Source organism: Cervus canadensis, chromosome 20, assembly GCF_019320065.1.
Source record: "Cervus canadensis isolate Bull #8, Minnesota chromosome 20, ASM1932006v1, whole genome shotgun sequence".
Taxonomy (NCBI): Eukaryota; Metazoa; Chordata; class Mammalia; order Artiodactyla; family Cervidae; genus Cervus; species Cervus canadensis.
Genome location: NC_057405.1, coordinates 32,452,381 through 32,465,359, shown reverse-complemented (window position 1 = coordinate 32,465,359; position 12,979 = coordinate 32,452,381). Strand labels below are relative to the sequence as shown.

Sequence of the window (12,979 nt, the reverse complement as noted above, 5' to 3'; positions counted from 1 at the left end):
TGGTGTCCGACTCTTGAGACTCCACGGACTGTAGCCTGCCAGGCTCCTCTGTCCATGGGGTTTCCTAGGCAAGAGTACTGGAGTGGGTTGCCATTTCCTCCTCCAACCATTTACATCAGCCACCCCCTGCCCAAAATGAAATGCTAATGTATAAATCTAACAACATATGTACAAGGTCTGTATGAGGAAAACTGAAAAACTCTGAATAATTAAATCAAGGAAGAGCTAAATAAATGGAAAATAAATGTTCTTGGAATAGGAAGACTCAATATTGTCAAGATGTCAGTTCTTCCCAATTTGATCTACAGATTCAATGCAATCCCAATCAAAACTCTAACAAGTTTCCTTATGGATATTAACAAAGAGATTCTAAAGTTTACATGAATTGGCAGAAAACCCAGGACAGTCAACACAATACTGAAGGAGAAGAAGAAAGTTGGAAGACTGACACTGCCTGACTTCAAGACTTACTATAAAGTGACAGTAATCAAGACAGCATGTATTGATGAAGGAAAAGCTAAATTGATTATTGGAACCAAATAGACAGCCCAGAAATAGACCACCCATAAATACAGTTAACAGATCTTTGAAAAAGGAGAAAAGATCTTTCTAAAGAAGCTATCAGATGTAAGTATATGAAAAGATTCTCTACACAATATATGTCAACAGGGAAATGCAAATAAAAAGAATAATGAGATATCACAACAAATCTACTAGAGAGGCCAAAATCTGGAACATGAACATCAAATGCTGACAAGGATATGGAGCAACAGAAACTCTCATTCACTGCTGAAGAAAATGCAAACTAGTACAGTCACTGTGAAAGACAGCTTGGCAGTTTCTTATAAAACTGAACATACTTTAACCATATAATACATCAATCATGCTCCTTGGTATTCAACTCTTTGAAGCTGAATACCACACAAAAACCTACTTACAGATGTTTAGAGCAGTTTTATTCATAATTGCCAAAATTTGAAAGCAATCAAGGTGGCCTACAGTACATGAATGGATAAACCATGGTACATCCACACAATGGAATACTATTAGGCACTAAAAAGAAATGAGCTCTCAAGCCATGAAAAGACAGGAAGGTGGATGTTACTAGGTTAAATGCATATTGCTAAGTGAAAGAAGCTAATCTGAAAGGCTAAACACTGTATAATCCCAACTATATGGGAGCATTCTAGAAAGGGCAAAATTATAGAGGCAGTGAAAAGATCAGTGGTTGCCAGGGGTTAGAAGTAGGAGAGAGATAAACAGGTAGAGCGCAGAGAATTTTTCAGGCAGTGAAAACACTCTTAAAAGAGCATAATGATGGATGTTTTTATACTCTTATTGAATCCCTAGAACATGCAGCACAGAGTGAACTGTAATATATACTATGGACTCTGGGTGATTACTAGTGTGCCAATGTAGGCTTATTAAATGTAACAACAGCACCACTCTGGTGGTGGATGCTGATAGGGAGGCAGGCCATGCATGTGTGGGCTCAGGAGTTAAATGGGCAATCTCTGCACCTTCCCCTCAATTTTGCTGTGAATCCAAAACTATTTTAAAAATAAAGTCTTAATAAAAAAAAAAGTCTATCAAAATAGAAAGAAAATATTGGGGAAAAGAATACTATATGATAATATCTTTAAGTAACCTGTTAGGTTTAGACTCAGAAATTCTGGGACCACATTTGTAATTGCTCATCATTAAGCAAGTCATACAATGAGGTCATGCTCGACACTGCCTATGTCTAGGAATCCAGCATGATACTGTGAACACCCAAAACAAAGATATTATGAAGAATCAAAGAAAATTAAAAAAGGCAAGTACAGCTTTAAAATGATGCAGTATTTCCAGTGCCATAAAACAACTGGAAATCTCTTTTAGAATTTGAAACCTTTGGAATTTTTTCCCCCAAAGTTAATTACTAAGGTCTACTCTCATGTTTTCCCTTAATCCATTTTTATTAAGAAATCTGTTGCCTCACCAACAGTATATTTGCTTAAAGAAAACAATTCTATAACTTTGAGAATTTAGTGTCATTTTATACTATACAAAGCCTATTTACATAGTTCTTCAGAATATATTTCCATTTTCCATCTACTATCCCAAGTGTGAAAATGATATCAAATAGATTAGATTTATAGGGAAGCATAAAAAGGAAAACAATTCTACAATTTAATACATACAGTGCCATTAGCGGGTTTTTACAGTTTTCTTTTGAGGATAATCCACTGAATTTTTCTGTCAGTGACATTTCAGAGTGAAGCTGTCTTCAAGAGATTTCCACAGAGAACCAAGAGTTTAACAGTCCCGATGTTTTACAGGTGATGCCTGACAGTTCACGAGTAGCCGCAAATCATTTTCTTTCCCATTTTTTTGCCAAAGTCTTGGATGATGAAGAGGAATCATGACTTTCACCACCACTGTATTGCTCATATAAAGTCTGAAATTAAAAACACACATCTGATTTGTAATATTTAAAATTCAACGTATATCAGATTAACAAAGGTTTCATTACATAAGACATTTCTCTGTTGTTCTTATAATTACAAATTATTTTATACACTACTGGAGATAATTTAAGGTTTTAAACACCTAGCTTGGCCTAAGAATCAGCTATCATGAGATGCAGCTCAATCTTTCTGGAAGAAAAATGTAACAGTTATTTTTAAGTGTATGGATGCATCTTCAAGGTCGCCTTAATCTCCCTTACTTTTTCTTTTATAGCTGATGTATAGTATTACATAGCAAAACTTTTTGACTGAAGTATTATAAAGTTGATTTATAATATTGTGTTAGTTTCTGGCGTATAGCAAAGTGATTCAGATATATTTGTATCTGTCTGTTCCTCTATATATTCTTTTTCATTATGTTATTACAAGATACCTTATTTTTTCTTAAATAAAGCCAGTCTTAGATAAAGTCCTATACTGTAAAATAAAATCAACAGGAAATATACTTTCAGTTGATACTTAAACTAAAGAATGGAAGACATTAAAAAATACAACTGCTATATAAATAAGTCTAATTAATATACTAAAATCTACATATTTGGTAAAAGATTTAAGGCTAAGCCAACATCTAATTTATGAAGATAGAAGATATCTTTGCCATCAAGGAACACATAACCTTAGCGATAAAGGTAATCCACCTAATTTTATTCATAAAAGGCTTTAAACAATACACTGGTAGAATTAGAGAAATGAAATATAGAGAAAAATTACATAATAAATTTTGGTCCAATTTCAATTCCTAAAGCCATTGATTTAGCTGTCAGCACTCGAGAAAATTTAAGAAAAAAATTTACCTTATATAAATGGAAATATAATGGTAAATATGTAGTAAATTCTTCGAGAAATGTATTCAAGTTCTAAACATCTTAGATTGGTGTTATCCCTATCCAGAGAGCTAACAGTGTTTTTTAGTTTAAGTTACTGTAGTTTAACAATAATATTATAACTGAAATATAAAATTAGTAAATAAAGTCAATTAAGTATAGTATTCTAAAAATGATTAGGTGTTTAATGTCAGTGAGATCCAAAAAATTATGGTATAAACAGGCACTGGGAGACTAATAGGTTTGAGACATTTGCTTTGAGAAAAGTACTGACTGCCATATACAGTTACACAGAAGTCATTATATGTGACAAATACTGTGATTTGTCTAAGATGGTTTAAAAATAAAACTGGCTATAAGAAATAAATTAAAAATGGGGTTGATTTAAAAGATTCTTTACTAAATTTATTCTGGTTGAGACCTACTTGAAAGCAATCTTTTCAATGCACCTTATATGGCAATCCATTTTCTTTTTTTTTCATTTATTTTTATTAGTTGGAGGCTAATTACAATATTGTAGTGGTTTCTGCCACACATTGACATGAATCAGCCATGGATTTACATGTGTTCCCCATCCCGATCCCCCCCCACCTCCCTCCCCATGACAATCCATTTTCAATTGTGCTGTCTTGTCTGGCCAATAAAAGCGTAAATCAAATAAATCTGTATTTGTTAAAAAACACATATTAAGTATCTAAATACAGAAACACACTTCATAGCTGATCTAATGACTGGGCCAATTTTCCTTTGGTTTACCTGTTTAAGTGCCTAACTCACTAAACTATACAAAACAATTAAAATTAGTGTAGACAGAGCATAGACATACTCACTTTAGCAGCTTTCAAAATGGAATTAGGAGAATTCAGGCCAACAAGTTGGCCCAGAACATATTTCATTTCTTCAGCAGTTCCCTTAGCCGTCTGGTTACCTATAAAATAATTTGGTTTTGTTGTTTAGTTGCTAAGTTGTGTCTGACTCATGTCTGACCTCATTGACTCTAGCCCGCCAGGCTCCTCTTTCATGGAATCTCCCACACCAGAATACTGGAGTGGGTTGCCATTTCTCCCTCCAGAGGATTTTTCCAACCTAGGGGTTGAACCCATATCTCCTGCTTGGCAGGCAGATTCTTTACCACTGAGCCACCTATGAAGCCCAGGTGTAAAATAATATATAGAATTAATAGCACACTGGTATCAAGTAAGAAAAATAGAAGTTTATATATAAATGTGTATTCTGCTTAAAAGCACAATAACTACATTCTCATAATTTATCACTGACCATAGTCCCTTTCCTAGGATAAGTAAAAATGAATGCTGGCAAGTAAAGGAAGCCAATCTCATTTATTTTAGTATTCAGCATTAAGGAACCTCCTTAAGGAAGGAGGCATGCAGGAAGAGAGTAGTCAGAAGGTTGTTGATATTACCAATCGGGTAATAAGTTTATTTTTAAAGAAGTACCTGGATGAGTTTGAAGCTGAACATACGGATGTGCCAGAAGCTCAGGAATGGATATCCTCTGTTTAGGATCCCTTATTAAACAATGCTATAAACATAAAGGTTAAGTTTTTAAAACAAAAGCAAAGCAAGTTTCCTTATGCAATATTGATAAAGTATTTTTCCCGATTGCATCATATTACAGAAGCTGTTTCTAGAGTGCCTACTCAGAAATGACAAGATGATTTTACACATCATTTCTTCAAAATCTCCAAGTATTCATATGTTTTAAAACCCTTCAAAATGAACTTTCAATAGACAAGCTTCATCTACTCCAGATATATAATTCCAATCATTTCAGCTATTTCTCTTTCTTTCATTTTCTGGCCATGCCATGCGGCTTGCAGGATCTTAGTTCCCTGGCCATCAATTGAAGCTAGGCCACAGCAGTGAAACTGCTGAGTCTTAACCACTAGACTACTAGAGAATCCCCTCAGCTATTTCTTTAAGTAAACAGTTAAGTACTATATGAAATATAATTCTTCTATATTTATATACTATTAATGTTACCTTTAATACATCTTGAAGATCTTTCTCTGGAATATCAGGAAATTCAATTTCATGATTAGGGTCAATTATGGCATGTAATTTAGAAATCTGATTAATTATATGCTGAAATGGTGTTTTCCCGTAAGTCATATAGTACAAAATGCAACCTAAGGACCAAACATCACTTTTTGGGCTTATCTAAGTTAAAAAAAAAAAAAAAAAGAAGTTACTATTATTTTACCATAAAATTAAAATATTATACACACACACACATTTACCCTCATATTTAAAATCTTAATTAAACCTCATTACATGTCTCAAGTATTAAATAATGTTCGTTACTAAACATCCTTTTCTAGTTTTTATTACATCTGGCTATTTTATCAAAAGAAATGAGCTCCACTTTAAATCTTTCAACAAACTCATAATTAAAATAGATCTACTGAAAGAAAATATTATATTCTTGTCGATCTGTGAAAACACAAAGCTAAAAATCATAACTGCAAGTATGAAATTTACTTGTTTTTCCAAAAATTACTGGATTAAAACACATTTTTTAAAATAAATTCATAATATGTAAATACATATAGATTTAAAAAAAGGTTAAGCTGAGCTAACCTAAAACTAAGAACATAAACTATAGAGCCAGACTGGGCTGGGCTTGAGTCCCTGCCTTAGTACTAGCTGGTAGTTCTCCTTATCTGTTTCCTAACTTCCAAAACAGAAATAATAAAAGGACACTGTCATGGACATTAAATAACCATGAGATGTGTAAACATAGAGAATAGTTTCTGGTTCTCAGTAAATATTATTTATTATTAAATGTTCTTTGCACTAAATAACCTCATTATAAGTAATGCAATATTACAACATAATTCTACTGTTGACTTTAAAAAAACATGATTAAGACCAAGCACAGCAGTGAGTACAGTAAATAAGAATGGCTAAACTCCTCTTTTAAAAGATACATACTCAATATACAGTATAACAAAAGTAACCATATGTTCTATACAAAGGATTAATCTAAACCAAATAACAGAAAGCTAGAGGGGGAAAAAAATGGACACATATAACCAAATGCATAAAAAGGGAAAGAAGAGACAACAATATTAATATTAGAAAAAGAGAACACAGCAAAATGCTCCTAACGGAAGAAAGCCATTTCATTGTGATAAAAGGTATAATCAACTAAGACATGTTATGAATTTTTATGCACTGAAATCACATTTAATAGGACTATGTTAAGCAACTATATTAAATTCTTTGAAGTGGGGACAGATTTTAACATGCCCTTCAGAACATGAGAGAGAAAATAGATCCTGTTATCTGAACACAAAGAAAACTGCAAATGAATAATAATAATAATAAATAAGCTTTTCCTCCAATTTAATCACTTGGAAATTTAAGTCCATTTCTAAACCTAAATCATAGATTAAAAAGAATTTCAGATTCTGGGAAAATGGCAGTGTTATGGCAGCATAGTTTTTCAAACTCTCCAAATCCCCAGATAAGTTAGACAGAGCTGCCTGGTAGCAAACATAAACATAAGGAAAATATTTACAGTAAAACCTGAATATGAATGGAGACAAACCACCAACAGCCACAGGTCCTGCATGGTAGAGGCATTTGACGCAGAGAGAAGTAATCAGTGTGCCTGACAGACCTCAGAACAGAAGCTCCAAGTGGTCATTAGCTGCTCATTGGAAAGCAGTTCCTGAACAGAGCTAGTCTGGAAGGGGCCTTGAGCTCTTCTACAGCAATGGTGAGCTTACATATTGGAATAAAATTATCTTCTATGCAGAATCCCTAAGGCCACTGCAGAGCAGGTGATGCAATGGAATTGATATTTCCCAATATTACATATTAAAGTACTGAGTTGACAACTGAAAAAGATCTGAACATTACATGCAGCTCAAATCCAATTTTATTTTAAAGAAAAGAAAACATAAAAATTTTAAAACTGAAATCAGGAATTTTGGAAATTAAGTGAATTAAATGAAAATAAGAAACACTACAGTAAAACTTATAAGGCGCAGCAACAGTAAAACTCAAAGTTTTACTTGAGTACAACTTTATACGGAAGGCTACTAAAATTAAAATAGTAATTATTTAAATGTGGAAGCAAGGGGAAAAAAACCTAAAGGGAATACAAATGACAAAGATAAGAGCAGAAATTAATTAGAGAGCAAATGAAAATATAGTAAGTGAAATCTAGACCTGGTTCTTTATTTTTTTAATTTATTTTTAATTGGAAGATAATTACTTTACAATACTGTGTTAGGTTTTTCTGTACAACAACGTGAATCGGCTATAACTACACACACATGCTCTCCTTCTAGGGCTTCCCTCCCACCTCTCCCCAAGACCTGACTCTTGAAGATTAACAAAACCATGGCAAATCTAATCAAGAAAAAAGAACAGACAAGCCTAAGTGTTAAAAGAAAAGGAGAAGCTAAAGAGATTTAAGAAGAATTTTTATAAAAGAAACTGTTAGGCATAATTATATGTCAGTTATTTGGAAAGATATTTAGAAGTCACAATTTTCTAGGGAGGAAAATATAATTTAGCAAGTGAAAGCATATTTATTAAGCAACTGTTTTCAGCTGAACAATGTACTAAATGCTTTATATTCCTTCTCATTTAATCCTCAATTACTTTTAAAATAGGTACTATTCATAAGCCTAACTGACAGACAAAGAAACTGACAGACATGGTCGAGTCACAAAGACAGCTGACAGCGAGGCAGGTGTGTCACTTGAACACAGGGACCACACAGCGATGCATGCTGGTGTCCATCAGACTGCCCGGCTGCAGAGGAAGGAGGATGGGTCTGGAGCCAGAGGCACCTCGGCAGGCAAAGCCGACTCAGTCTCATGTCAGTGAGACTGACATGAGCGCTCAGAGAGGCAGTGAAATAAGGGAAGTGAGAAAGTGCCTGGAAAAATTCCTTGCTAGAGCTGTACTTGGAAATGTAAAATTTACAAATGAAGAAACGGTAAGAAATAAAACGTTAAGTGTCAGAGAGGAAACAAACAAAAAAGACTTCTAAGGTTATCAGTTCAGTGTTAATTAAGATGTCCATATCAGAGTTAATTTAGTCTTATTTTTAAAACTAAAAACATATCCAATGTGCATTTCTTATAGGAGCACACTGTAAGGCATTACCACATTAAAAGCACAATATTAAAAGAGCAATCTCAAATCAATAAAGAAGGGTAAAATTGAATCCCAGGACAGTCTGCTTAATGAGGCAAGGTCTCTATAATGGCCTAATTTTAGAACTTAAAGAAATAAATTTTCAGTTATCTGTTAATTTGGTCAGAGACTAGCCCATTTCCTGTTTGTGCCAAATAAATGGGATATAAATAATCTTAAAGTACCTTCGATTTGGACTTCCCATTTTCTCTTGAAGTAGACATATCTTTGATTGCTTCTGGTGGCATATAATTAACTGTCCCAACCTACTTGCCAAATCACAGAAAACACAGAAATCAATGAAAATACTTCAGTCTGCTTGAGATTTTTAAAAACATGAATGCCAAATTCTTGACAACTTGAATAATTACAGATTTCAACAATATATTTGTGAAACTCAAATAACTGACAAAAACATTAAAACAAATTTCTTCACATTTCCAGCAAAATAAATTAGATTCATAATAAAAAAATTGCCTCCTTTCAGAATGCTGAGCTATTTCTATGATTATGGTGGGCAGGGACCATAACATTTCACAGGATGAAATTTATTAATGGCCATAAACTTTGAAGGAATTGATCAGTCACTCATTTCTGTGCTGGAATAGACCCGGAACACTTTTCAATATAAACTAACCAATCAACGAAAAATCTAGTTTGTCTCTAAGTGTTCCCCGGACCCACGTCCAAATAGAGACAGGATGGGTGTCTACATCATGCAAGAGTTTCCGCAGCAGGATTATGCCAACCTTACACTGCATTTGTTTTATTCTAAAATAATTCTGCTTTCAAATATAGAATGCCTATACTTTAGAGCCTTGCCATAGAAGTTATCGTCAAACTGATTTACAACTAAATGTTCAGCTGTATTTTTTATATAAAAAGAAGTGAGTGTCAAACAGAACTGTTTGAAGGGCATGCTGCCCAGCTACTCCTAAAAAAAAAAAAAAAATCCAGTTTTATTCCTAGGATTAAGGCAGATCCACATCAGAGATCTGCATACATGGAGCACACTGTCCTGGCTCTAAGCAGGATTATTTTTAGTCGTTCTTTGATTGTTATCACCTTGGTTTTTATGGGAACAAGTTTATTAAGATTGCTGTTGCATATCTTATTATAAAAATGTGGTTAAGTACAATATTTGTCATGTTGTTTCCAATATGAAGGCTCACTTAAGAATTTTTCTCAAATATAAATGATAGCGAAAGCTTTACTTCTCTGGAAGAATGAAATAATCTTATCTCTTAAAGGACAATGAAAAACATAAAACTGCAATTCTCTTTGGCTGCTACCAGGAAACTTGAGACAAAGTTTTAGGTGAATTTTAGATAATAACCAAAATGATTTCAAGGCAGGTATTACTGCTTCTCTACCTCAGCTATATGAAAATCATTCAAAATTGCTGGATACATGTCTATTGGGTCTTGACTTTCTATACTAAATTGTATTAATTGTGTGACTGATTTATTTTTTTATGGTTATAATATCTATTCTTATAAAAAAAGGTTTCAAATCCTTTGAAAAATGAAGTAGGGAAAAATAAAATCCTCATTAGCAAACTAATACTTCAAAGATGAAAAGGAATTGAACTCTACTGTGTAGTAACCAGCCATTCATTACCTGGGAGTCTTTAACAATACTTGTTGTATCTGGTTGCATTTGGTTTGCAATTCCAAAATCGATTAGCTTTAGCATTCCATCAACTATCAGAAAGTTAGCAGGTTTCAGATCACTGTGAACAATACCTTCAAAATAAAAATCCAGTATAACATCAGACAATGTCAAGCATTCTAAGTACAAAGAAATTGCACAGTCTACTCATGAGTTGATTCCTTTAGTCAAATTAAATATTCATTTTTAATATACTCTGTGTACATATAGAAAATTGCTACGTGCTAGGCACTATTTTAAGTTTGCAGCTTGTATTGAACCATTCAACCCTTATACCAATGCTGAGGCAAGTACTATTATCATCCCCATTTTTAGTTGCAGAAGCTAAGGCAGAGTTTAAGCAATCTGTTCAAGGCTACACAGCCTAAGGAACAGGGTCATAAGTAGAACCAGGCAGTCTGACCTCAGAGTTTATGCTCTTAACTACCACTGTGCTTCTCTGACCACAAGACAGCACTGTAAGCTACGCTGCCATGTGGTAGGACTCCAATGCCCCTCACATACCCGCCCCTAAGCCTGATCTTGATCACTGGTGAATTACCTTCTAACTTATAGGAAGAGAGACATAAGGAGATAATTTACAATTACCTACATTATCAATTATTTAAAACAAGGAAAAGGCAAAGAAGCACTAAAAAGAACCAAGTCTAAACTGTTGAAAAGTTGGAAGGAAATTCAGGATTCTATGAGGAAGGAGAAATGGATTAGGGGTCGCGGGTAGAGGCTGGGATGCAAAAACAAGAGACAACTGCTCTGTACAGTATATAAGGCCATGATAGAATTAAAGAATTTTAAATAAAACAAAAAAGCAAAACAAACAAAATAGAACCAAGTCCAAGTAAAAAGCCAACCCAGAATATAGAGCTAGTAGTTAAAAAAAAAAAAACTCTCACACAAGGTGCATAATACAAAACAAGTAGAATGAGTAAAATAAACATCTAAGATTTTTAGGGTGCCTGAACCTTAGTCTCAGATCTGCTGTAATTCAAATATTTGGAGACCCAGGACTATGGACTATGTTATTACTGATAATGAAACATTTTGTGTTATGGGTGCTTCATGAATGTGGGGATTTGAGTTCATGCCCTATATTCTTTTGTTAACAGTATTTTAAAGAAATGATTTTGTCGCTTCATCTTTATTAAACTGCCAAATATTTAGTTTATTTAGCCTAAAGCTGCCAATAACCAATACCTTAAAATTATAAGTGTGTTTCTCTAAGCTGGCACTGCTAATGAATATTTTAACATTATATGTGAAGAGATTTTATTTTATTTATTTTTTTTTTCAAGTTTAAATTTAATGACTCTGGTATTAACTATACACATACTAGTAAGTGCTAAGACTTAAAATCTTCCGGTTCAGTTGTGACTCCAGACAGGATCCAGAGAGGAGTTCTAAAAATCTCTTCTCTGGGTTTTTTGGAGACTTCCTTTACCCTTCTGTGTTAGCCTCTTAAGGCACTGTGTCAGCCTTAAAAGGAGATTTTATTTTATTTTTTTTTTTTGTGAAGAGATTTTAAAATACCGTGTTGATGAATTGTGTAAACTGCCTCCAACATATTTTTCCAGTAACTCTTCCGTTCCCATGGACTGATGGATTTTTTCTTTTTAAGCCAAGTATTCAGATCAATATTTCCGCACTCCATTACCATGTAGATGTACTGATCTGTGATTTCACTGCCATTAAAAATAAACGAAAACAAAACAATAAATGGTTAGGTTATACTACCAAGATTTAAGTGTTTATCATAAAAATTAAAGCAAAAAAAAAAAAGTTTTCTTTTAAACTGAAAAATTCTTACTAATCATAAAGTCGGATGATCTTATCACTATGTTGTTGTAGTTTATTCAGATAAGCAATTTCATTCCGGTAACTATCAACTGTTTGGCTATCTGCTTCTTCTAAGTTCACATACTTTATAGCATGTATTTGTTTCTTTTCATTCAACACCTGAAATACCTATATAGCAAAACAAAGGAAAAAGTTTAGAATACACTATTTATATATTGTCACAATACTTCTACATTAGACAGACACTTAAGGATTATTGATGTGAATAATTTAAAATATTTGGCCTTATTTTGAGTATAAAAGGGAAAAAAAAATGTTAGGAGCGTAACAGTACATTCTCAACTACCTATGACAATGGTTATTCAATTACTCCAATGCACAAATTTAATAAAACATCTATCAACATATAAGGTAGTTTAAATTTCATATGCATTCATAACACTGTGTTAGATGTCATAACCAGGGAAATAATCTGAAGAAAAAGACATTAAAAAATGCCAAGGAACACTAAGGGCTGAATAAGGAAATAAAAATTAATTCATTTCACAGATGGTGTTGATTCCACTATGACTGAAGTTGACAATTTCATCCATGTGGTAGACAATATTTAAAAATAAGTGCTAATTGTAAGCTATCAGTGTATTTGGTTGTGAAAAGTAGACTGAGTTTCAATTTTCAAAATCAAGTTGACAAGAACAAAATGCTGCTATACGCATGGTGAGCTGCAGGCCAAACCACTCTGGCTAGTGACAGTCGATTTCTAATCAATGCTGATAAGGGAGACAATATTAATACATTTGGAAAAACACTGGTAATGTGTCTAACTTTCAGCAATGTGCAACTGGGATGGGGCTTCTAAAATGTATAAATTCAGATACAGAATACCAGTGTAAGCAATAAATATTAACTTATCTCTTTTAACATTAAAGAAAACATCATTTATTCAAAAGCTGTTTAATCTTGACTAACCACAAGTTAGAACCAGACATGGAACAAAAGATTG

At 33.4% G+C, this 12,979-nt stretch overlaps 1 protein-coding gene and 1 non-coding gene across 9 annotated transcripts in view; both read right to left on the bottom strand.

The window, feature by feature from the left end:
• Positions 1–1,939: 1,939 nt before the first annotated feature.
• The window catches only part of TTK (TTK protein kinase), a 38,568-nt gene continuing 27,528 nt past the window's right edge, over positions 1,940–12,979 (bottom strand). For all 8 annotated transcript variants that reach the window (XM_043439420.1, XM_043439419.1, XM_043439417.1 and 5 more), the window contains exons 15-22: positions 11,987–12,144; positions 11,710–11,861; positions 10,132–10,256; positions 8,697–8,777; positions 5,338–5,514; positions 4,792–4,876; positions 4,165–4,262; positions 1,940–2,440 (exon numbers count right to left, since the gene is read on the bottom strand). In XM_043439420.1, the coding sequence (XP_043295355.1) occupies positions 2,354–2,440; positions 4,165–4,262; positions 4,792–4,876; positions 5,338–5,514; positions 8,697–8,777; positions 10,132–10,256; positions 11,710–11,861; positions 11,987–12,144 (963 nt within the window). In that variant the 3' untranslated portion in view covers positions 1,940–2,353. The remainder of the gene's footprint in view (positions 2,441–4,164; positions 4,263–4,791; positions 4,877–5,337; positions 5,515–8,696; positions 8,778–10,131; positions 10,257–11,709; positions 11,862–11,986; positions 12,145–12,979) is intronic.
• On the bottom strand, positions 11,546–11,668 carry LOC122422944. Its single transcript, XR_006264034.1, has one exon. It is a non-coding gene; the product is annotated as a small nucleolar RNA SNORA26 (small nucleolar RNA).